This window comes from Dama dama, chromosome 6 (genome assembly GCF_033118175.1).
Source record: "Dama dama isolate Ldn47 chromosome 6, ASM3311817v1, whole genome shotgun sequence".
Classification (NCBI taxonomy): domain Eukaryota; kingdom Metazoa; phylum Chordata; class Mammalia; order Artiodactyla; family Cervidae; genus Dama; species Dama dama.
The window spans coordinates 34,786,276-34,812,878 of NC_083686.1; the positions used below are offsets into that span (position 1 = coordinate 34,786,276).

The window sequence follows — 26,603 nt, forward strand, 5'->3', positions numbered from 1 at the left end:
GTGTTGCAAATGGTTTACTGAAATCTTTTTTCCTTTTTAACTTTTTTTTGCCAGAATAGTGAGTGTATAATTGTATCTGTTTTGACTACAACATTAAATGCACCAAAGGTTAATCTATTTTCATTAAACTGAATTCCAAGTGAAACAGTTTTTTTCCTCATTTACCTAAACTTTCATATTGCTTCAAAAAGAAGGTTTCCCCATAGAATATTTAGCTGTCTATAACAGGACAGTATTTATATTGAAGAGAGTAGTAATGCCACTCTAAAATGTTAAGTGTTACTGGGAACATGTATATTTAAATAACACTTGGAGGACCATTCTCTGACATCTCATAATGACTGTCAGGAAGGAATTCTTCATTGTGTGTCTGTGTGTGAGTGTCTGTTTCAGTGTCTGAGTGTGTGTCCACCGTGAAACCTTGAAACGTAGGAGAAACATATGACTCATTAGATCTTAAAATCTCCGTGGTGAATGTGTACCACTCTTACTAATGCAAGTTTGTAAATTGAGATCACAGTCATCTTTTTGTCAAGATATGAACTCACAGACTAGGTGAACTTCTGCAAGAGTGCACAAAAGATTATTTATATTACTACAGTTTTACAAGTTATCAAATTTTGGACTATTTCTTGGTGTAACAGGAAAGAAAATATACAGGGTAAGATACTATCACATAAAAACGGAAGTGTCTCAATACATTGTATAAAATGGAACTAAACTAGATCAGTGGCTTATAAATCCATTTCTAGCAGCTTTTAAAAAAATTTTACATGGCACAAAATCACAAATATGCCATATTTAATGGGAGATTTTAATTGAGTTTATTAATTTGCCAATTTTGGGCATACGTATTTACTTAGCTCATTCTGCCTTTTAAAATTATTATTGACCAATTAATGTTTGAATTTGTTTTTGTAAGTAGATTTTTCAAGAAAAAAGTCAATTATAAACTTGAGGTATTCAGATATCTTTTATTATTTTATATATGTGAAACTTTAATATATATCTTCTTAAAACTGGAATGACAAATATAGAAGCAGCCATGATATATGTCTTTTCTTTTTTGTTTTTAGATAATATTCATTACAGTATTTTATAAGAAATACATTTTTGTTTAAGTGATAAACTTCTCTGTGAATACTTATCTGATATTTTGCTTTTGCTTTTTCCATTCTCTAATTCATTTCTTGTGCACTTGGATATTTTTTAAAGAATAAATGAAGAGGGACTTCTCTGGCGGTCCAGTGCTTAAGACTTCATCTTCTAATGTACAGAGCGCAGGTTTGATTCTGGGTTGGGGAGTTAAATCCCACATGCCTTGTGGCCAAAAAGCATAAAACAGAAGCAATATTGCAACAAATTCAACAAAGACTTTAAAAATGATCCACATAAAAAAAAACTTTAAAAAATAATAAATGAAGAAAGAATCTGTATGTTTTCTTTGCTTTTTTGGAAAAAAATGCTGACTGCAACATTAGAAAAAATATGAATTGTTTTTCCAGGTGAAAAAAAATCTTTTCATGATTCTTATTTAGTGTTGTAGACAGATGCTCAATTGTCTGTAAATTTCCATCTGAAAATATCCATATAAACTTGAAAGTTTTCATCTCTATCTTTCTCAGGTGATTTTGTTTCACAAATTGAATTTGAGCCCATAAATATTTGTACTGTTCTGTGGGCAATAGAGTAATTGACTTCAGCTTTATTTCATATATAGAAAATTAATTGAGTCATTTCTAGCAATATTGCTATTTCATACTCATGAATTTTAAAGATGTTTTAAACAACACAAACACCTATTTGATGCAATCTTTTTTCCACTAACATATTATTGAGGAAATGTAACAAGATTATTGATTCAAATGATTTTCACTGAAAGTTGATACATTTTGTCATATTTATTTTACTGAAAAGCAATAGCTTTTAGATTTAATTTTTGAAACAGAAACTAATACTACAAATATCTTTCTTTTAAAACCATCTTGTCCTGGTGATTATGCATAAAAACTGAGATGTTTCTGTTGCTCAGTGGACTTGTGTTGTCTTGATCAAAAACTCAACTAAACTGAGCAGGGAAGGATGGGTGCGAGAACTCCACAACAAAGGCCCACAATTTTATGTTATGAAAACGTAAATACCTAGTTCATCAGGTAATGAAAAACTGTCTCTTATAATGGCTAGAATTGCTTCATGTGTCACTATATTTTATACATTAGAATTTTAACCCTTCTAAAGGACAAAAAATTAATATCAGAAAGCTCTGATCTGAGACGTCAATTTGGCACTAAAAACATATTGATCTCTCTAGATCTGTTTACTCCTCTGCAAAATGATGTGGTTGTGTTCTGTATGATTGTATCATGCATATAGTGCATAATGAGAAAATTAATATTCTCAAATGTAGGTTGACTAGCTGTAGCTCTGATCTGTTGTTCCTATATTATAATATAGCTTTGAGGTTTTCACACGTTCCATGATTATCTTTGAATTATAATAAAGTTTCTTTTAAAGCATTGTGTTATCTCCCAAGTGAAAATTTGGTTTTCTACTTAACTCTCGCTGTTTAAGCATTTGAACAGCCACTGGACAGGCAGGAGGCTTAGGGACTCATATGTGTGTCCAGCATGCACTGGTCTTAATAATACAGTGTTTCTTTTTAATCATGAATGGCTTCTAGTGGACAGTAACACATCAAAGGTAGTAAGAACAGACAAAAAAGTCTGTCCCAACAATAATAGGATTCTCCACTTTTTTTTTTACCATTAATAATGATCCTGAGTCTCTTATTCTGTGAGGATTTTTCTATCCTATTTTCTCTCAGAAGAAATGTCCTGGGTTGAATGTATTAGGTAATGGCAGATGTCAGCATGCACACAGAGACAGGTGAGCTTAGTTGTACATCCAATAGGAAGGAAAAATGTAATGATTTTATACAAGCATAGCAAGTCTTATAAAATGTTATGAGGAATAATATTTTTTATTGTTTAGTTGCTAAGTCATGCCCGACACTTACGGGCCCATGGACTGTAACCCACCAGGCTTTTCTGTCCATGGGATTTCCTGGGCAAGAATACTGGAATGGGTTGCCCTTTCATTCTCCAGGGGACCTTCCTGACCCAAGGATTGAACCTGTGTCTCCTACATTGGCAGGTGGATTATTTACCACTGAGGCATCAGGGAAGCCCAGGAAGAATATTGGTAATCATTTATCATAATGAGGAACTGAGGAAATAAGAAAATGAGAAAGTAAGCAATTCATTTATGTTCTTGAGTATATTTTACCTAATTTCAATCAGTATAGCAAAATTGAAATAATGAATCTAAAAAATCTGATATTAAAAGTATAAATTATTATAAAAACATAGAGAAACAAAAGATCTCTGGTTTGTTTGAAATTTCTGATTTTTTATGTGGCATTTCATCTAAGTTTTGAAAGAGCAGGAAGCTTCCAGAAATTCTAAACTTTAGGTAAATTTATGATGCAGTAGTAATTGGAATGTGTTGATCACTAGTTAAAAGGGGTAAAATCCCAGAATTCTGAATTTGAGCACAGAGTGAAACCATTTCCCAGGCACTTTCTAAGATCTTGGATAGGTGCTACTGTTTTAAAAGCATCAGTTAATTAGTAATATGAAGCCAGGATATCTTCAGTGATGTTAGCAAACATACTGCACATACAAAGAAAAAAAATGATAAATGATATCTTAATAGTTTTTTGAAGAAAATGAGAAGCCTAGAATTAATTTCTTGTGGAGCATTTCAAAATTCATTGTACAGAATATTGTCATATTAAAGGATAATGGACAGTTCAGTCGCTCAGGCGTGTCTGACTCTTTGTGACCCCATGGACTGCTGCACGCCAGGGTTCTCTGTCAAGCGCCAACTCCCGGAGCCTACTCAAACTCACGTCCATTGAGTCATTGATGCCATTCAACCATCTTATCCTCTGTCATCTCCTTTTCCTCCCGCCTTCAATCTTTCCCAGCATCAGGGACTTTTCCAATGAGTCAGCTCTCTGCATCAGGTGGCCAAAGTATTGGAGTTTCAGCTTCAGCATCAGTCCTTCCAATTGAATATTCAGGACTAACTTCCTTTAGAATGGACTGGTTGGATCTCCTTGCAGTCCAAGGGACTCTTGAGAGTCTTCTCCAGCACCACAGCTCAAAAGCATCAATTCTTCAGCACTCAGCTTTCTTTATAGTCCAACACTTACATCCACATGTGACTACTGGAAAAACCGTAGCTTTGACTAGATGGACCTTTGTTGGCAAAGTAATGTCTCTGCTTTTAATATGCTGTCTAGTTTGGTCATAGCTTTTCTTCCAATGAGCAAGTGTCTTAATTTCATGGCTGCAGTCACCATCTGCAGTGATTTTGGAGCCCAGAAAAGTAAAGTCTACCACTGTTTCCACTGTTTCCCCATCTATTTGCCATAAATTGATGGGACAAGATGCCATGATCTTAGTTTTCTGAATATTGAGTTTTAGGACAGTTAACACTATATTCAAAGACGCTTTTATGTGATAAACAAGGTCTTGTTGCAAAGTTATGCTTTGGACACTGCAGAGTAATGCTGGAAGCAGTTGACCCCTAGCTATGTTTTAACATTGCTCTGCTAAATAAAATGATTAAGATGGTCCTAATATTGTTTGACCAAAAAGGAAAGAAGGTACAGTGCCAGTAACTGATATGCTACGTCCTAGGCTTTTAATCTGTATAGAATGATGAAAAAGGCTAGTGAGTGAAAAATGAAAACTGAATGTGTTAAAAAACATTTTATGCTAAAAGTATCTAATTAATCTATACTAAGCTCTTAAGTTATAACTGGGAAAATATAATGCTAAAGAAAGCTCGTTCTACAGGTTAATATGCAAGACTAAACTGAAAGTAGTTGTATGATTAGAATAAAAATAGTGTCTTAAGTTCCTAGAAGTTTTCACTGAAGACTAATTTTCAAAAATATGAGCTTATAAACATTCCTTTATTTGAATTTATAAAGTTCAGACAATTTACAGAGAACAAAATTTATTTTTGTTCAAAGTTAAAAAAAGAACAAATCATATAATCATTTATTTACCATGTTTGAATTATTTCAAATTTCATATTAACATATCTCTGAACTTAGGAGGAATATATATATGTTTGATATTAATTCATTCATTATAAAATATTTACTGAGTTTCCCACCCTGTGTCTTATGGTATCAGATTCTGAGATATAGTAGAGAAAAAGAGAATTGTGTCTTTACCTTCATATCTGTTTCAGAGTATTAATATAGAGAGAAAGAGAGAGAAAGAAAGGAAAGATAGAAGGGAGAAAGGAAGAAGAAGAATTAGTTATGGTTAAATCATGTCTGAAAGAAAATGTGAATTTAGTTTCAACAGAGTGGAATAAAATTAGTGTAGTGAATCAAGGAATCCCACACACAAATCCAGACTTCATGGACAGACATGCCAATATGAAGGCAGAGGCAGAGACGGGATGGACAAAGGAGGTGCTCAGGGTGGTATTTTGTGAGCTTGAGAAAATCTGGTCTTTGATTTTTCTCATTTCTAAAGTAAACAATGGAAGTAGATCTTTTAAGGCCACTTATGATGTTTTATACTGGATATTAGATGACTGGGATAGAGAGTTTCAGTTCTCATTCTAGATTATGTAACCAGTATGCCAGTGGTTAATTCTTGGTTTATGCATCTAGATACTGAAAAAGCTGGGACTAATTCTAGGACTTCAGGCTGATAATCTTTCCTTTATACAAGATCAGTTAAATGTGTATATACAGGCCTCTGCTACAGTGCTTCTGATCACTGTACTTTAGCCTCAGTAAATTAATCTCTATGTAAAACATATAAACACACAATAATGAAAACAGAACTAAATACCAGGCGTCCCCATAACCTGAAAGGTCAAAATGACTCCGTTCACTTGCTGATTCTTCATGTGTATTTGGGGACATAATGTAAGGGGAGATTTTAGTCTAGGCCAAGTGTCCTGATTCAGTATTTTAAACTGTGAATGCACACAAGGTGTTGTACAGGCAAGGGGCTTGGAAATGAAATAAATGCTAAGAATATAAGCGACAGTATGAGCTTGGGGGAAGAAATCAAATAGGCCTATGAGAAGCAGGCAGGGAGAAAACAGCTCTTAATAGCTTGTGTAGGAAAAGTTGGTAACTCCATGATACACATATGGATATGAAAACCAGTCCTTTTTCTTTTCCACTTCTCTGATGAATGTGGCTGACTTTTGATGCCTGGCCAAACATGGGATTAGAATGAAACTGATTTGTTTTCAGTGGCCAATGCGGAAAGAAGCAAGCCCAAGAGTTTGAGAGAGAAATTAAGCCAGCTCAAGCTGGGTGTGTTATCAGTTCTTTAATATTAAGTCAAAGGAATAGGAATGAGGAGAAAACAAACACAGAGAAAAGTCTAGGCTTAGAGGGTGGGGTTTGAGGAGTAGCAGGACAAGAATAGAACTAAACCCACTAAATTATGTGCAATGACCACGTGTCCAAACCGCCCAGGCACCTCACTTAGAGTAATCAGCAAATACTTTTATTATACTATGGAAGCATAGGAATTCCGACAAAATTACACTGAAAATATTGCATTTTCTGTCTATGCTCTTCTTTAAATTATGGTAATTCGTTGACATGACATTTGCAAAAGTGTCTAGGAATATACCTGTTGTCATCTTAAGTTCTTGGAGAGTGTTACTTTCTCTTCATCCACTTGTTTCTTCTTTGTAAATAAGATATTAGCTGAGGATAGCAAGATGTCTTCTTTGTATTAAAAGGGAAGACAGCTTCGAAGAATTCAGCGTTTTATTTCAGCTAGCCCATCTAAAATAAAGGAAATATCTTTGTTTCTTAGTGTATTTGTCTAAATAGGAGCAGCTATTTATTGGAAATGCATCTATATTACCTTTTTGAGTCTCTGAATGGCTTATGGCCATAATTATTTAAATTAAATTATTCCTATTCATTCATTAGAAATAGAAAATGTGAGCCTTCATTTATATTTTGAACACTTGAAAAGAAAAATAAATAAAATCCCACTGTGATATATTCTAACATCAAAGAAAATTACAGTTTTTCTCTTATTAATTGAGAATATTCAGAGGAGTAACATACTTAAGCACATACTTAGAAATTATCACCCAAAGCAGTACCTATTAAGCTGTCTTGTCAAGTGCTGCTTGGCTTGCATTTTTAATAATATTTGTGGTACCTTGCTCTTTGTACAGACAAAGACTGTTAATTTCTTGCCTTATTATCTTGCAAAATGCTACTATTCCTTTTACTTGTCCAGTTCTTTTGACTTGCTAGCAGGGACCTGTTGGACTATATGATGCAGAAATAGGTCTTTTATAAATGATTCAAGGCCAGGGATTAGAAATATGTTTGTGATTTGCATTGGAGAACTCTTAAAAAATAAGAGAATCTAAAACAGAGATAATGTGGCATTTTGGTTTTCCATTTTCAGGGAAGAGCTTTTTTGATGCTCTTTTCTGATTTATTAATTCAAAGGAAATACATTTAATCTTCTTACAATAAATTAATCATTTTTGTTATTTTCATTTGGTTAGTTGAGATGCTTTTTTCCATGAAATATTAAGCATGGCATTTAGTAACCATTTATAATAAATAACATGGATACCTGGATGGCTTCATAAAGAAACTGTAAATAGTTTAATGAGAGACAAAGCTGATTAAGAAAATCAGAGGCAAAGTACGATTTATATACATTGTGAGAGGGGGCAAAAGTGAGATTAAATGAGTGAACGAAGGTTTCATGTAACACTCTAATGTAAATGTTGTTAGTCTTGATGTCTATCTTGTGATTTGAATGAGCTCATCAGTTTTCCCTCATCAACACCTTTTACTTGCCTTTCTGATGACAGCTAGAATTCTGAGAGGGGCCATCGAAGGTATACGATTTATGTGCATCCCTTGTGATGCCATTTTTCACATCGGTGTCAGTTGAACAGAATCAAGCAGTAACGCTCCATTTAATTTCATGTCTAAAGAAATGAAGTTCTATGAAGTTTATTATCTATAATACTTAATGTCTGAAATCACATTTTGGATTTATTGAAAGTCAGTATGTACGGTTTCATTGCTCTCTGTGTTTCAGGATAATTTTTAAAGATTTAAAACAAAATTGCATGTACTTTTATTCCCACAGATTCTAGACAGGTTTAAAATATTTTGTTATAATAACATCTTTATGAAGAGTAAAAATCTGATTTACACTGTGTAAAATGTGGTATGGTACACTGACATTCTCAAAACTGTAGTATTGATAGTTTGCTAGGAGAGAGAGGTTTAGATCTCTTACTTGACTGAATAGTATTTTGAAAGCTATATAAATCGTACTTAATTTTTCTACATCCTGTATATATAATCATAACTTTTAAGGTCATTGTGCATAAAATAAGCTTTAGTAAGAAAGAATTAATGCATTCTCAAGTTATGTATAACAAAAAATCACTTAGTATTTGAAATGACAAGGTTCTCCATATTGCTGCTGCTGCTAAGTCACTTCAGTCGTGTCCGACTCTGTGCGACCCCATAGATAGCAGCCCACCAGGCTCCTCCGTCCCTGGGATTCTCCAGACAAGAATACTGGAGTGCCATTTCCTTCTGCAATGCATGCATGTGACCCCATAGATGTCAGCCCACCAGGATCCTCCGTCCCTGGGATTCTCCAGGCAAAAATACTGGAATGGGTTGCCATTTCCTTCTCCATCATATTACTAGTCTATAATTTGCATATCTCTATTTTCTTTCTGTCTTTAGGTTTATATTTGTGGGAACATGTATGAATAAACCCTTCATAACACAATTTGGGGGATTTTCCTGGTACGTCAGTTGTTAAAGAATCTGCCTGCAATGCAGGAGACCCGGGTGCCATTCCTGGGTCGGAAATATCTGCTGGAGAAGGGATAGTCTACCCTCTTCAGTATTCTTGGGCTTCCTTGGCTCAGCTGATAAAGAATCCACCTGCAGTGCGGGAGACTTGGGTTCGACCCCTGGGTTGGGAAGATCCCCTGGAGACGGAAATGGCTACCCATTCCAATATTCTGGCCTGGAGAATTCCACATGGGGTCTCAAAGAATCGGACATCGCTGAACGACTTTCAACACAGTTTTTAAAAGAGTCCTACCAGATTGGTTCAATGAAATAAACTATTAATTTTAAGCTAATGAATTTTCTTTCAAGTTTTATTACATTGTTGTGTTGTTTGAGAGTTGAATGTGGACTCAGTCATTATGTTTTTCTCCCTTCTTTTCTTCATTTGCTGCTTTTTACTCATTGTTATGGTTTTAAAAAAATTGCACTTCCTTTTCTACAAACTTTCTTCCAAATATGCATACTTCCCTTTCACTTTTTGTTAATCATATCCCATATTGAATTTTATTTTTACTCTGAAATACATGGATTTTTCTGGAGAATATCATTCACATGTGTTCACATCTGAGTTACATTTGAGACAATGACTGATTTATTTAATTATTGCTGATTTATTTAATTTGAAAAGAAGTTATTTTTTAAAATTTTCATTGTATATCTCCTTCTCTCAATATTGTATATTGAGGCTGCAGAAATTTTACATCTGAATTAATATTCTTTTATTTTGCTGGTTATTTTCTAATCATCTTTTTACTATTTTTTCTATTTTATATTCTACAGTGGGAAGAGATTGGTGAAGTTGATGAAAATTATGCCCCTATCCACACATACCAAGTATGCAAAGTTATGGAACAGAACCAGAATAACTGGCTTTTGACCAGTTGGATCTCCAACGAAGGTGCTTCGAGAATCTTCATAGAACTCAAGTTTACTCTGCGGGACTGCAACAGTCTTCCTGGAGGGCTGGGGACCTGTAAGGAGACTTTCAACATGTATTACTTTGAGTCAGATAACGAGAATGGGAGAAACATCAAGGAAAACCAGTACATCAAAATTGATACCATTGCTGCCGATGAAAGCTTTACAGAACTTGATCTTGGTGACCGTGTCATGAAACTGAATACAGAGGTCAGGGATGTAGGACCTCTAAGCAAAAAGGGATTTTATCTCGCTTTTCAAGATGTGGGTGCTTGCATTGCTCTTGTTTCAGTGCGAGTGTATTATAAAAAATGCCCTTCTGTGGTACGACATTTAGCTGTCTTCCCTGACACAATTACTGGAGCTGATTCTTCACAGTTACTTGAAGTGGCAGGCTCCTGTGTCAACCATTCGGTGACAGATGAACCACCCAAAATGCACTGCAGCGCTGAAGGGGAGTGGCTGGTCCCCATTGGGAAATGCATGTGCAAGGCCGGATACGAAGAGAAAAACGGCACCTGTCAAGGTAAGAGTTTGCCTGCGGATCTGCAGGGGCTGTCTGCTTCCCTTGGATCATGTATATGTATATCTTCCAGTGATTATGAGCAAATGACCTTTTACTTTGTTAATTTATGGAGATTATTTCTCTTCAAGTTTGATTTCTCTCCTCTCAGAATTTTAAAACTTGTGGCAATGATGAAAGATTTGAAGTTATATTCTACTGGATATACATAATTAGTACTCAGAGAGTGTCTTACTTGCAGTGTAGTATTTCATATTCATTTTGCTTTCAGGAATTTTATTTTTGAGCAACTCACTGGGATTATGTCTTTGTTTATCTGCTACTCTGTCATGACTCTGTCTCTCTGAAGAGAAAAATAATACTCTTGTTATGTGAAATTCAAATGTAAACTTCGATGAGACTTTTGGCATGCTTTTAACTGCCTTTTAAAAATTCTTTAGGTATAAGTTCTGCCATATGAATTTCACTGGACATATGTGGAAAGTGACAGGACTTAGTTTACTGTGTTGTTTGCATATAATAGCTATTACATACTTGCTTTTAAGAATTTACAGGTTAACTTTAAATGCATACTAAGTAGTGCCCCAGAAAGTAACTGGAGATAGAACCAATACAGAAAGATCATTTCAAAGCAGTTTGCACTTGGATTTTTTTTTTTTTCTGTTTTAATTTTTCTTTTAAATTGAAACTTGATCATGCATGGTTCTTTTTCATTTGAAAATACTCTGATTTTGTCCACAGTGTGGTGACTTGCCCTTTAAAACTTGGATCTTTCTCAGTGGCTTCATGAAACAGGATAGTACTTTATGTCAAAGTGAGGAACAGCTTATGAGGAAGAAAACACATTTTCATTAGAGGGAAAAAAAAATAATCCTTATGAACCCAAACTTGTTTTCACCATGACATGCACATACCAAATAGATAATGAGAGTTAGTGTGTCTTAACTGAAGAGAAAACCAAATACTGAGAAGTCCCCTATGCCCATTGGTAGCTTCAGGTGCAATTTATTTTCTAAATTCAGTATGTAATGTGGCTCAGCCTTGCTCACGTTTCTTCAGGCTTGACTCTAGATTGACTGTAGAGCCAGGGAAACAACACTAATCTGTAAACCATACTGACTTTGCTTATTTATCTCTAGAAATGCATTGCACCATATTTGCATCAGCTTATGTTTGTATTATCATCTACAATTAAGTGCATGATTATTTCTCCATGTAATCTGCAACTCGATATTCCTTTGTATATAAAGTTTTATTAAATCAAAATTATTTTTCAGATATGCCTTTAAATTTGTCAAAGAAATGAGTCAGATTTTATTTAGGGTTGAATTTAAAGGAAAGTTTTAACTAGCATTACCTTAACTTCTCTTTTTGAGCAATCTTCTTGGCATGGGTGAAGATATATGTAACTATAGAATCAGCAGTGGGAGTTAAACATAATCCATTTACTACATTGCATTGTTTTCCCTAAAATGCTTACAAAATCTTATTATTTCTAAGAATTTGTTTACCAGTATTAAAAGGCAGCATGCTCTATTTGATTATCTATTCATATCATTTTCATGAATGATATGTGGTAACTTTAGTTCAGAACACAATGATCTTTGTCTTCATCCAGATTGGTACAGGGTATAAAGGGCCTTTGCATTCAGAGGATAATTTTTTATTGTTGCTGGGGTTAAAATATTCTGCAGGTGCTTATCATGAAAATACCTGGGGGAAGTAGTATTCTGACAGGATGCGTTTAGTGCATGAATCCGCTGCGTCTTTCTTCTCTCACACTCTTAGTAGTGAGTGTAGAGGAGTAGAGGCCCAAGAGAAAAAGGAGAGGCCGCTTGGTAGAAACTTCACTCAACTGGATTCTGTCTTAATGTGCTTATTACCCTCCTCTGGTAGGAGGAGCGAGGGCAGTGGGGTCATGAAGGCAGTAGACTACACAGCCCCTCCCAGTCCCTGCCCCAGAAGATGTTCTGCACAACACAGTCTGTGTGAATAGTGCCTCTTGGTGTTTTCCCGTGTACCAGTGATATGTGGCCATTCTATGAGGAATTTCAAGCATTTATTCTGTAAATAATTTACTGAGTGAATAAACAAATGTTGAAGGTTTGTCTTGGAAAATTAGGGCATCGCAGATGGTCCCATATAAATAAATATATGTATTTAAACCTATTCAAAATATGTATGCGCAAATGTAAATGTATGAGTGTGTGTGTGTCATATATAATTCCACTATAACTCTTTCTCAGTTTTAATGTGCTATCCACAAACCTCTAAGTGGGGATCTTGCTGTTTTGGAAATATCCTTGGTAGGTCGGAAATCTAAGAATTGTTCTTGACGTATCCTTCCTGCTCACTTCTCAGTTTCAATACCTCACAAAGTATTTATAAATTTCCCACACAGCTCTCATAAAATCATCCACTTTTCTGTTTCCTTTTTCCTCCAATCTATTAGCATATCTTGTTGGAAACTTTATTTTTAAATAATGAATAGCTTTTTATATAGTTTTGGGTTTTGAGCCATGTGAGTGTGTCACCTGTACAAAAATACAAATCTGGTAGTTGCACAAACCTATCCTCCCAGTCCCTTCCTACTCCCAAGACACTTAAAGTACTTCAGTAGTTTCCTTTTTTTTAAAGGATGAACTGGGAGATTGGATTTGACATAAACACACTACTGTATTTAAAATGGATAACTAATAAGGAAATAAGGATCTACTGTATAGCACAAGAACTCTACTCACTACTCTGTAATGGCCTGTATAGGAAAAGAATCTAAAAAAGTGCAGACACATATATATATGCAATAACTAATTCACTTTGTTGTACACCTGGAACTAACTCAACATTGCAAATCAACTATACTCAACTATATATGTATGTATATATATATACATATATATATATATATGCATAATTGTCTCCTTCAAATAAAGTTTATAAAATAGCCTAAGATCCTGCGTGGCTTTGCTCCTATTAGCTCTCTTGGTTCAGTTCAGTACAGTTGCTCAGTCACGTCTGACTCTTTATGATCCCAGGAATTGCAGCATGCCAGACTTGTCCATCACCAGCCCCTGGGGCCTACTCAAGACTCGTCCATGGAGTCGGTGATGCCATCCAACCATCTCATCCTGTATTGTCCCCTTCTCCTCCTGCCTTCAATCTTTCCCAGCATCAAGGTCTTTTCCAGTGAGTAAGCTCTTCCCATCAGGTGACCAAAGTATTGGAGTTTCAACTTCAGCATCAGTTCTTCCAATGAATATTCAGGACTGATTTCCTTTAGGATGGACTGGTTGGATCTCCTTGCAGCCCAAGGGACTCTCAAGAGTCTTCTCCAACACCACAGTTCAAAAGTTAGTTATCTATTTTATAAATACTATGTTAAAATTATTAATTTTAAATAAGTAATTTTGTTTACCTTTGTACTTACCTGTAGGAAACATCATTGGTCACAAAATTGACAAATGTCTTTTAAATTAATCTTTACTTAGTCCTAAGATTCTCAGGCCAAATTTTCAAAGTTTCAAATACTAAATGATATATGATTGGCATATGATATATTAACTGTTATAGAGGTTATCTTAGTGATTTTTGTAGACCTCGAAGCATCACATGCTAAAATGTGTTTATTTATAAATATAGCTTTATTACATACTTACATTTAATTACTTGGTTTCTTCGATAATCAAAATATGTTGTGATATAATTAAGGCTATAAATATAAGAAGCTAAAGTTGAGTAAACCTATTGTAATGATTATCATATATTAAGATTTCCTAGGAGGTGACCAGGTAGTTGCTGTCAGATCATTTTCATGTGAGCTGATTCACAAGGAGGGCATGATAGGCCTGACTCACAGTCTCTTAGCAACTAAATCTTCAAGAAGCAAATGCTAGGCAGCTCATTAACATATGGCTTCAACCCAGAAGACAACCAAGAAGTGATTCAGGAGTCCCTGTCCGTTAATCAATAGCAGATCATGATCTATCATCTCCATGTCTCCTTATTTAACTTCCTTTATAAGAATTTAACTACCTTTTCCATAATTATCTGATTTTAACAAAGTAACCGAATATGCTGGTTTCTGTTATCAACTTAAAATACAGAGTGCATTTATTTTTTGAAGACTTACGTATATGCCTAAATTTTCTATAATAAACTGCCTTAAGTATTCAAATTTATTTGTTTGAGATATTCTTTATTTTCAGGTACTAATAATATATTAAATCCATTTTACAAGCATGTTTTCATACTTAATATTTATTATTATTTCTGAGAAAATTCATGCCATTTTTCCCTTAAGAGTCATGTGAAATTTTTTTGAGTACAAAACTGTTAGCAAAAACCCATTTTGGAAGTTTCTGCTTTTTATTGAAGTGAATATGTTTGACAGAAGTAATTGAGTTCACATGAATCAAATGTTGCCTGCTGAGTTCTCTTGTGATTATGTTGCTGACTTACTCAGATGCAAGGCAAGACCACTAATCTTCATCAGTTGCTAGTGGAATGAAGTAGTAATTTGAAATTACCTCTAGATAATTATAGTTTCACTTATATCAAATGGAGGAAAGAGATTTAGATTGTGGGTCACTGCCAAAACCAGTGAGTGAAGAAGGTATATAGTGCATGCTCAAATACAGGGTAAGGGGGGTTACATGCCAAGGGCTTTGGAGAAAAAGCACTTATTAATTGTCCAACTGGGAGATGATTGCGCAGCAAGGAAATGTAGTGAAAATACTGAGCTAAGAAGGAGCCTTGATTCAGAAACAGTAAAGATACGGCAGGGAGTAGCATGTCGATCATGCAGACTTCTGGTGCATATTTATGTGTGAAGCAAAATTGGCTGGAAATTTAGAGTATTAGGTGTTCGTGTAATTATGCTTTGGAGAGCCTAGTTATTTTTAATTAGGCATGTTACCAAAAAGCATCAAAGGGGTTGAACTTTGGTCCTTTTTGGTATGCTCTTTTATGCAACAGAAGGAAACTAATTTTGATTTAAAAATTTTAACAAAAGGCTGTGATTTTGAAATCACAGAGTGATTGGTGTCAATGGTGTGTGAGTCCATATATATGTGTGTGTGTGTGTGTGTGTCCTATTGCTGTGAACCACCACTAAGACAATTAAGTGATTAAGTCATTTCATCTATTTGCAGGTATTGCACATGAGAAAAATAGGTTTTCTTTTTATCTCCTCACTTGAATAATTTTGGATTAATTTTATTAAAATGTTATGGCTTTTTATGTTAATATTATGTTTAATATTAAAATGTTAGTGTGCTTCCCCCGCCTCGAATCAAGGTTTCAAAACACTAGTACTGTTGGTATTTGGGGCCAGAAACTAGTTGTTTTGGGGGGTTCCTGTTTACCGTAGGACATTTACCAGCATCCTGGCTTCCCTGGTGGTTCAAATGGTAAAGAATTCTCCTGCAGTGCGGGAGTCCTGGGTTTGATCCTTGGGTTGGGAAGAGTCCCTGGAGAAGGGAACAGCTACCCACCCCAGTAATCTGGCCTGGAGAATTCCATGGACTGTATAGTCCATGGGGTCGCAAAGAGTTAGACACGACTGAGCAACTTTCACTTTGGCCTCTCAGTCACTAGATTCGGTAGGGTACTCCGTTCCTGATTTTTAATAGCCAAAAATGCCTCCATGTATTGCCAAATCTTCCCTGGGGGCAAAATCTCTCTTAGTTGAGAACCACTAAGTGAAATATATTCCCTCTGCCTATGTTAACAGATGTGCTGCTGAAACTAAATATATTTATAGACTGGTTACCTAAGCCAAAGTGGACAATTTTCTAAAGAATGAAAGAAGTGTACATTTCTTAAAATGGGTGTACATTTTGAAACTTGCCTAATTTGACTTGAATATAGAGACATGGAATATCTCAAAATATGCTGCTGGTGAGAGGCAACATACTCTAGTTTCTTAAGCATGCAGATTCTGGACCAGAATACCTGGATTCAAATCTTGCTGCTTCCATTTATCAGTTATATAACCAATGTCCCAAGTTATCAGATCTCTTTATTCCTTGTTTTCCTCATCTCTGTTAATAGCTACCTCATAGCAATCCTATGAGACATTGTATGAAAATTATTTAGAATAGTGCGTAGAAAACAGTGCTTATTCAATAAACAATAGCTATGTCTTAGCTCTCTCATTAAAAGTAAAATTGTTTACAGGAATATGTGTCTGTCTATTGGAAAATACATGGTAGCTTCGACTAAGAAAAATTCTCTAGTTTGTTCAAACTAGAGAGTATATCCTTAAATAGTATCATTTATCAAAGGATGATCCTACATTTTAATTTAGTAGGTGGTCAAAACTGTGTAAATATATTGGAACCTCCTTTATGAAAGATTTGCTCTCCCGTTTGATATTATCACTCATTCTTTAAGTTATTGTACTAGGCACTGTAGTCTATGTATACAGTTCCTGTATCCTACAAATGCAGACAGATAGCTTACAAACATACATATGGACTCACACCTACAGTCACAACTTATGAGAGTTGTTACTGGCAGGGTGAGTGTGTAAGTTTAGAAAGGTGGTAAGAAAATGTTTCTCTGAAAGGGTGATGTTTAATGTCGATGTGGAAAAAAAGCTGTATGAGGAGGACAGGGTACAGCTTAACAAGCAGAAGAAATCTTTCAATGCAGAGATCAATCATATTATATTAATTTTGGATATACCTCTTTTCTTTCTAAAGTTATATTAAATTGTATTTGCATATTAAAATCTGAGCATAAAAGGGATTCTACTCCCTGAAATTACCTGCTAAAAGAGGATATTCATATACATATTATACTTAACTTAAGGACAGAGAATTCCTGGTAATACCTAGGGTCAAATAGATGCATATCAAATATGAAACAACTCAGAAACATCTCAGTTTATTTCTGAGTAATACTGGTGAATGGCAACTTGCAAATTATTATACCAAATGAAAGAATAACACCTTTTATTTTTTAAGAACTTAATGTTTCATTGGTTCAGCAGTTGTTGGTAACTTGTGAATCTTCAACTATGTGTACATAGTTAAACAAAAATAGAGATTTGGCAATGAAGGAAAGGACATAGATGCCGCAAACACTCCATAATCCCTCCTAGACAAACTTTTGACATTGATTTTGCATTCTTACTTTCTCACTCGTACAAAGAGTATACTAGGCAAAGTCTTGAGTCTCCCTTTCCTATCCCATATTTAGAATAAATATAAAAAAATAGATTCTATGCCTCAGATTTGCAGTAATAGTAATAACTACTTTGTACATTTTATTTTGAGTCAGTCTCTAGAAAGTCTTATGATGATAGCACATTCCATATTGTTACTGTGCAAAGGAATTTTAGTATTATTGATCAAGAGCTCCATTATGACCTGTTGGATGGAAAATTATTATATTTATGTTCAACTGGTTCATACAAAAAATCTCTTGATAGAAAGTATTTGTTTAAATGATGTTCATTGAATAGACTGCTTTTGTTATAATAAATTAATATAGAAATGTGTAGAATTAATACAGAAACACAGACAAATTAATATGGAAAGATAATTCTCAGAAAAAATGTTTAATGATAAAGGCTTTATATATTGTAATATATGAATTGTTATATTCAGGACTGATTTAAATATATAATTTAAATAATGTGCCGGGAAACCAAAAGATAGTCCTTCTGTTTTATTGTTTGCTTTTTTTTATTATCCAGATAGCAGCAGAAGGATTTTCACAAAGTTTGATAACGTGAATGAGTATAGCTGTCATGGGAAAATTTGTGTGTACAGGAAAATTTAATGTTGAAAACTCACAGAGCATGATTTAACAAATATTTCAGTGTTCTTAGATTCTTAAGAACAAGAAATTAAAAAAGAAATGAATGCAAATGATAAGAAACAAAGTAGCCAACACTGGCATAAAATCATTAAGTAGACTTAAAACCTCAAAATTGATCTGAAATAATCAGGAGATTTTTGCTTGCACTAAATAGAGGGCTTTGGGCTTGAAGGTGATAACAGCTCTCAGTTCAAATCTCACGCTTCCATTTGGTAGTTATGTGACTGCGGCCAAATACAAAGTCAGATTGAGTCCAACTTTCCTCCTAGGTGTAATGTTAAATAGTACAAAAGGGACCTGCAGAGATAACCTTTTGATATAGATTGTAATTATATAACTTTTGACAGTTTTAGACCTAATGAAATTGTTTCCTTTTTTCTTTCTGATAATTACTTCTTGACTTTGGAATGCCATATTAAATATCAATGCTTTCTACTGCTATTTATCGTCAGGAAAAAATGTTGGTAAATTAGGGGAAAAATCAAAACCACAGCTAACTAGAGAAAAGGGCACAAAATGGCACTTATGTCCAATTTATTCCAATTTATGAATTACATTTTTGGAGTGCTTTTTTTTTGTATTGGCTTGTAGAAGTTATTCACATGATTTAACATTTCCTCCCACTGAAGAGATTATTGGAACCAGCTTTTATCTAATTCTTCTCTTCTATACACTTTTACAGTGCAACACAATAATTTTAATAATTTGAAACCATAGTATTGCTGGGCAAACCTGTAAGAGATTCTTATTCCATTGTGTGGTGCTGGTCAGAGCTGCAGTATTCTTTTTAAGCTCCTTAGATGACTGTAAAGTGTGGCCCAGACTAAGGAGTGTCATGATAGTTTGGATTAAGTTTTGGTGGTTTTAGTGTTTTGTATAAATTTGTACTCTAAAACCTCATCCAGGGAAGGCCACAGATTTTGATTCCTAAAGACCAGTTTCTCTGCACCCCCCACCTCAAGAAGAGGTCCTACACTCATAAACCTCTTGGGCTCTCTTTGTATATAAGACAGTCTTTTACCCAGTGTCTTTTTTTTTTTTTTTTTTCTGTATTCCAATAAAAAATTATTTACATAAACAGGTGACAGGAAGGATTTGGCTCATAGGTTATACCTTACCAACTCTTCTGATTTATACCCAAATATACTGCTGTTCTGTCGTTCAGTCATGTCCAGCTCTTTGCAACGCCAGGAACTGCAGCACCAGGCTTCCCTATCTTTCCCTATATCCCGGAGTTTGCTCAAACTCATGTCCATTGTGTTGATGATGCCATCCAACCATCTCATCCTCTGTCACCCCCTTCTTCTCCTGACCTCAGTATTTCCCAGCATCAGGGTCTTTTCCAATGAGTAGGCTCTTTGCACCAGGCGGCCAAAGTATTTGGAGCTTCAGCTTCTGCATCAGTCCTTCTGATGAATACTCAAGGTTGATTTTCTTTAGGATCGAATTTGTATAAACAACACAGAAATGATAAGCATATTAATGCTTTGTCTTATTCTATCTAACTTTTCAAATTCTCTTCTCTTTCTCCTCCTCCTCCTCAGTGCCTTCTTAAGAGTGTAGCCAGTTCTTCAAGGTTTCAGACTCTGAAGAGCTTCCCACTTGACACAAGGTTATGGTCTTTCTTCCTGGACCCTGGAATGTTAAAAGACAAGTCTATAGTTTCCCACACTCATCCTCAGCCCTTCTGGCCTGCAGAGAGGCAGGATAGGATCAGCATTAAAGGCAGCACTCCATGCTTCAGCTCCCTCTATCTTTTCTGCTGCCTGTGGATTTCTATTCCCAGATTTACAAATTTATTGCTGTCTTAAAATTTCCCTGCATTAAAACAAAGCATAGCAAATGAGTCCTGCCAAGTGGCGAAACAGACAATTTGGTAATAAGTTTGATATCCTTTATTCAAGAGAAAATAATCCATGAATTGTGGGAGTACAATGCCTCACCACCTATGGGACCTTTCTCTTGGATTTTGAGCATTGTAAGATTTTTAGAGCATTAGTAAGAGGCAGCATAGAAACAGGAAATGATTGGCTAAGAGATCTGGATTTCCTTACAAGGCTAGCAGGTCATACTTTCTAGGGTAAGGTGGACTGACTGAAGCTGGGTTGTAGGACAATGGTCGCTGTATGTTAGGTTTCTCATAAGTGCAGGCTGATTTAGTGATTTAGGTTTAGATTTGCGAAATGTGCTCAGCTGCTGCGTTGTCCTCCATTTTGTGGGTCCCGGTATATAAATTGACTTTGAATGTGTGTGTGTGTATGTGTGTGTGTGTGCGCGTGCGTGTGCTCAGTTGTGTCCTACTCTCTGAGACTCCATTGACTGTAGCCCACCAGGCTTCTTTGTCCATGGAATTTTCCAGGCAAGAATACTGGTGTGGGTTGCCATTTCCTACTCCAGGGGAATCTTCCCCACCTAGGAATAGAACCTGTGTCTCTTGTGTCTCCTGCAGTAACAGGAAGATTCTTTATCATTGCCTCACCTGGGAAGCCCCAAACTTTGTTCCAGTTAATTTAGTAATTCTAGATGTTTGTACCTAGAGCGTTTCCACCTTTACTTAGAACTTCATGTTGTTGGAACCAGAAGACTTGGGTGAACTTAAAAACTCTTAAGTTTCAGTCTGTATTTCCCTAAGTATCCAATGCCCAAATATAAAACTTTTAATTTTGAAAAATTATTACTGACCTATAGGAAGCTAAAATTAGTGAAAGATATATAGGTCCTAGTCTGAAACACTTTCCACCTGTCAGATGCAAAGTTCATTGGTATTAATTTTATCATAACTTAAAAGCAGCCCTTTTTGCAAATATACATTTCATTTATGTTTTAGTCAACACATTTTATTTTAGTAAAGTGTTAACTGCTGAAAAAAATCAAACATTTACCAAGTAGAGTAACTTTTGAAAGGAGAATTGACATTTTAACATTGAAATGGATAGAGAAAAGGATATCTTTTACTTCTTCTGCTTGTTTCTTTAGAATTAAAATGATTTGCAGAACACTGGGAAATAATTTTTCCATTTCTGTACATTCTTTCCACATTCCTTTATCAGAAGTCTTTCAAACTTCTTCAAAAAATAATTATTTAAAAAATTCATCTCAAGAAAAGGACATCCTGGCTTTGAGAAAGGAGTATAAAACAATTTCTGAAATTTGGAAACAGACTAGTAGTCATACTGTTTTGTTTAAAACAATTTCAGCATCAAGCATACTGAATGTTACCTGCAAAATTTAATTTCATGTCATTAGCCAACTTGGTAATTATAATAAATATTTCATCCTGAATAAAGAAAACAAAAGACAGGAGTTTAGAAGTGCTATGTTAATATGCTATTTATTGAAATAAGAATAGTCATATTTTTTCACAGTGCTAAAAATGGAGCCATAATACTGATGAAAATCTTCCTATACTTATAAACTCTTTATTATACCACAATAACTAAAACAAAATTATCCCTTTGCAGAAAAAAAGAACTTAAATTTGGGGGTGGGAACAACATACTTAAATTTTAGCACATCCGGTGACATTACTTTAGCTAACCAGGATTTAACGTATTAGTTGTGAATTTTGTGATCTTCAGTAAAGTGGTAAATTGTGGTTCAGAGGTTGGAAGTAGGGAGAGTATTAACCTGCCTAGTATCACACAGCCACCACATTTTAAACTTGACATTAGAATGGTACCTTAATTTTAGATTCTCATTTTACTGTTGTACTTTGAACAATATGTAACACCCTTAACCACAAACTGATGTGTAGTTTGTAACCACATATAGCATCCATGGTAATCCTAAGTAAAAATCTCTGATTCTTCTTAACGCCATATTTCTATTACAACTAATACGTTAAATATTTTCTGCTGTACATGTTTAGATTTATGTAGTATACTTCCTGTATGGATTAGCCGTGAAAAATCTATTTAACTGCTTTGGAGGGTTGCACAGAAAGCTGACTGTCTCTAAGCAACTAATAAGATGCTTAGTTTAATTTGTAGGTATCAATCTGTCTAATTGATTTATTTATATATCTAGTTTATACTACTCACAGGAAAAAGATTAAGTATGCTGTTTACCTAAACAGTATAATTTATTGCCTTTAAATTAGATTGTACATTAGTCCAGAGGGACATGCCTATTGTTATAAAGCAGGAAGGCATGGAGTCACTAGCCCCAGAATAGTTTTTCTCTAAAATTGTATCACTCATTACTTTTACATTAAAAATATGAATTATAGCTATTCATGGCCTCATAACTGGTTTTCTTTATGGAGATGCTTTTGTATCCTTTATTATTTCTGGTCATGGATGTAGATCACATCTTATCCTCTAGTATTTGATTCTCTTTGTTGTTTAAATCTTTGTCTTCATTTATGGCTGACCAGTAGGGTTCATCCTTAAGAACTCAAGTGATTTGTTGATGTGCTTTGATCTTTTCTGAGCTTGAAGATATCCTGCTCATTCGAGTGCTGTTGATATATAGTTTTTTAAAAAGAAAAGGAAAGGGAATAAAGAAGAGCCACAGTTTGGGGGAAGTAACAATTAGAGCAAATGATAATTTGACTGATGGATAACTCCATTTCTTTGATGGAATTGTTAGCAGGAATCAGACATAGAGAATGAACGCTCCAAAGTTCCTGCTGGGTGATTGTGCGGGAACCTAATAATACACTGCTCTATATGCAGAAGGGCTTTTCCTCTGATGAATTCTGAGTGCTGGGGAAAGGATTCTGTTAGGACATTTCTTAAATAAAGAACAGGAGTATCACAATTTTATTTTCCATTTTATGGATTGAGGAGTAATGTGATGTGGTTTCCCCCAAATTTCCCAGTATTCCCTCACGCTTCCCTCTAGGCCACTAACTCTAGTTTTGCACCTCACAATCGGGGAGCAACATATTCACTGGCTCCTGTGAAAGATTTCCCCATGTTCACCTAGGCACAGTATTTTCCAACGCTAAAAGCTTCTTTTTTTAGAACCAGACTGACCCGTATTATTTATTTATTTAAAATTCTCTTTAGAAGGTTTTGTGTGTCATCTGTTTTTGCTCTTTTGGTTCAAGCATGATTTAATATGTCAACACTAGTTTGCTTAACTGGCTTTGATTGTCTTCCATACTTTACTCAGAATGAGGCAGTCTCCTCTCAAGCATGTTGCTGCCCAGATAAATGAAATGTCACAACAGTGAGGGCTCCTTGTTTTATGACAGCAGTAGCTTTTTCTTGGACACAGTCAGTGGCTGGAGAGAGGGGGTGGTGAGGGCATTTACACAGTGATAGTAGAACCCACTTAAGTCAGCCTTCCCTTTTCGGACCTGAACAGACAAGCAGCAACAGACGACGCACTTAAACTTAGGGGAACTTCACTCTTAATTCAGGTGAAAATGAAGTTAAATCCAAAATAGAAGCTTTTCCCCCTACTATGGACAAGAGGAAAAAATCTGTTAGTAGTTGCCTCAAAATAATACTCAAGGATAGCACCTTATTTTTATGGTTTGATTTCTTCCATGCTTTATTGCCAGGTCCTGAGATGTTATTGCTCTCAGTACATAAAGTTAGAAACTAATCCACAGGAAAAAAAATGTTTCCACTGTCTCCCACAATAAAGGTATTGTTTATGATTTTGAAACCTGGATTCGATTTTAAAGATTGGAGGCTCACGAAGCCTAGTACTTGGCACAGAGCAAATTCTCGGTACATGCTAGTTAGCTCTAAAAGTTGAAAGTGATTTCAGTGAAAAATAACCCTAGGCAAAGTGCTGGAGTTTTGCTTGCTTGTGCTTTTTGAACTAACATTTGCTTGTGTTGCTTTCATCACCCTGGGGTATCGGGCCATCCTTCTAGGAGACTTGGAACCTTGGGAGTTGGGCGCACTCTGACCAGTCTGCACTGGGCAGCTTCTCAGGTCAGGGCTTGTAAAGACTAAGGAGTTTTCTGAGTGTGAGTGGATGTGAGTGTAAATGTGAACTTTTACATTTCAATTTAAGAGAGAAATAAACTGGGCCAACCAAGCCTGTGGCAAGGAATTAAATGTATGTTACAGGAATGGAGGAGGGCACAATAACCCACTCCAGTATTCTTACCTAGAGAATCTTATGGACAGAGGAGCCTGGCAGGTTACAGTCCATAGGGTTGCAAAGAGTTGGACATGACTGAAGCGACTTAGCGTGCATGCAGAGGAACGGAGAGTCCATTAATAATAAACTTTGATTAGGGACTGAAAGAAGAAGAAATTAATCATTCAGGAGACAGAGTTAGGCAAAAAAGAAAAAAAAGAAAAAAAAAATCTGAATTTTAGAAAAATCTGCTGAAGGTGAAAGTCTTAATCAAGGACAACCTTCATCATCAAGGGGAAGACTGGCCAGAGCAAGCCTGTGATCAGATCTCAGAAGAAAAGTTATTTTCGTCTGAAGTCAGAAGATAATGGAATGCAAACTGAGAAGAAAAAAAAAAAAAGAAACCTTGTTCCTAGAAAATACGAAAGTTGGCCAAAGGTAATATTTTGACTTTCAAGTCTGTGTGAAAAGCAATAATATACTAGAAATAATAGAGATTCCAAGAAATAAGGCCAATAAATGACAAATGACAAAAACTGACAATAGATGACAATTCTGAATGCCAGAATTGTCAGAGTATCTTAAATGGGGTGGTAACGAAGAATAAGGGTTGACATGCGTAGAGACCTGCTGGGTGCCGGGACCGTTAAATGTTTTATTCACACTTTCTCTTTTGAGCTTGACAGCATCCTGTGAGCCATAGTTTCTGGGGTAACTGAAGCACACAGAGGTTAGTTGGAACTAAAACTAGAAAGTGGGAAACTGGCATTTTAATCTCTGTGTGTTTGTTTCAAATCTGTGTTTTCCCATTTTCTTTTATGTTCCGCATTAAAATGCTTTTGAATTGCACTTAATTTTGTCACCCTGACTTGAATCCCTTGTGGGCTAATCTCACATCTGTGTGAGCGGCCCTGCACATCAGGGGTACAGGCGCCCTGGAGAGACCTAGTGGCCACCAGAGTCCCCTGGAGGAGATTCTTGCCCCCATATTCACACCTCAGACGGAGGACACAGAAAGGCATTTGCAGGGAGAAGGATTTGTAGCAACAGGGAATAGAACAAATAAAGCAAAGCAAGACTGAGTGAGAAAAGTGAGGAACTTGTAAGAACATGAAGCTCTGACCTTGGAGAGTAGAGGCCCTAGAATCAGGAACCAAACTAGACTTGATTACATATTTTCTATGTGAATATTGATGAGATGGCTAGATAGCATCACCGACTCAGAGGACATGTATTTGAGCAAACTCCGGGAGGTCTAGTGGAGGACAGAGGAAGCCTGAGTGCTGCAGTTCATGGGGTGGCAAAGAGTCTGACATGACTGAATGACTAAACAACAACCTGTGAATATTCAAATAGGTGGAAGAAAAAACTTTTTGGAATAAGCCTAATTTATATGCTGAGAGAGAGTGAGAGATTGGGTTATAGGGTGAGAACTATAGATGCGTCTTTGACTTTTGGTTTTTGCATACTTGTGCATGTGAATTACTTTGCGTTTTGTCTGCTCTCATAAGTGGTATAGAAAACTTTTTTCTCTTTAATGTTTTAGCTTTTGGAGTAAAGGGCTTCCTTGGTGGTTCAGATGGTCAAAGAATCTGCCAGCAATGCAAGAGACCTGGAGAAGGGAATGGCAACCCACTCCAGTATTGTTACCTGGAGAATTCCATGGACTTAGGAGCGTGGTGGGCTGCAGTCCATGGGATCACAAAAGGGTGGAATATGACTGAGTGACTAATACTTATTTGGAGTAAAGGGTCATTTTATTGAAGTTTTGTTTGTTTTGCTGCTTTTATTTCATCGGGGGATGAGGTATGGAAAGAAAAACAATGAAACTGTACTGTATAATGTGAGTGTGGAGATTTTGTAAGGATTCAGGCTTGGGGAAAACCTCTGCACCTCATGGACCTGTGTGACCTTTGAACTTCCACATCCATAGAAAAGAAACTAAATGATTCTCTGCCTCCCCACCACTTCTGATATTACACAGTTTTCAGGTAAAGGATTCTTACTGGACACTTCCATTTTGAAGTATATTCATGTCTTTCTTGATTTTTGGAAGTTGAAATGAAATGAAATACTGAGCAAATACAATATAAAAATTTAAAAATGACCAAACATATCTTCATAAACAAAATAGTACAATTAAAGTAATTGTTACTTCTCTGTTGACCTATCTAAATTAAACAGTGAGCCTGATAATAAAGGCAAAATGTCCTTATGTTCTAATGGGTGAAACAGAAATATTCTTGGAAAAAGTAGCATCTATTCATACATTTTTGAACCCCACTAAATACCAAGTATATAGAAGCAATGTAACTCTGACAGATAAAGACCAAAACGGAGGGGATAAATGTTCCTTTTCTCTATTTTTGTCCA

General features: G+C 35.5%; 1 protein-coding gene across 4 annotated transcripts in view; it reads left to right on the forward strand.

The window, feature by feature from the left end:
* The window catches only part of EPHA5 (EPH receptor A5), a 367,821-nt gene that overhangs the window by 69,772 nt on the left and 271,446 nt on the right, over nt 1-26,603 (forward strand). For all 4 annotated transcript variants that reach the window (XM_061145871.1, XM_061145872.1, XM_061145873.1 and 1 more), the window contains exon 3: nt 9,698-10,361. In XM_061145871.1, coding sequence (XP_061001854.1) covers nt 9,698-10,361 — 664 coding nt within the window. The remainder of the gene's footprint in view (nt 1-9,697; nt 10,362-26,603) is intronic.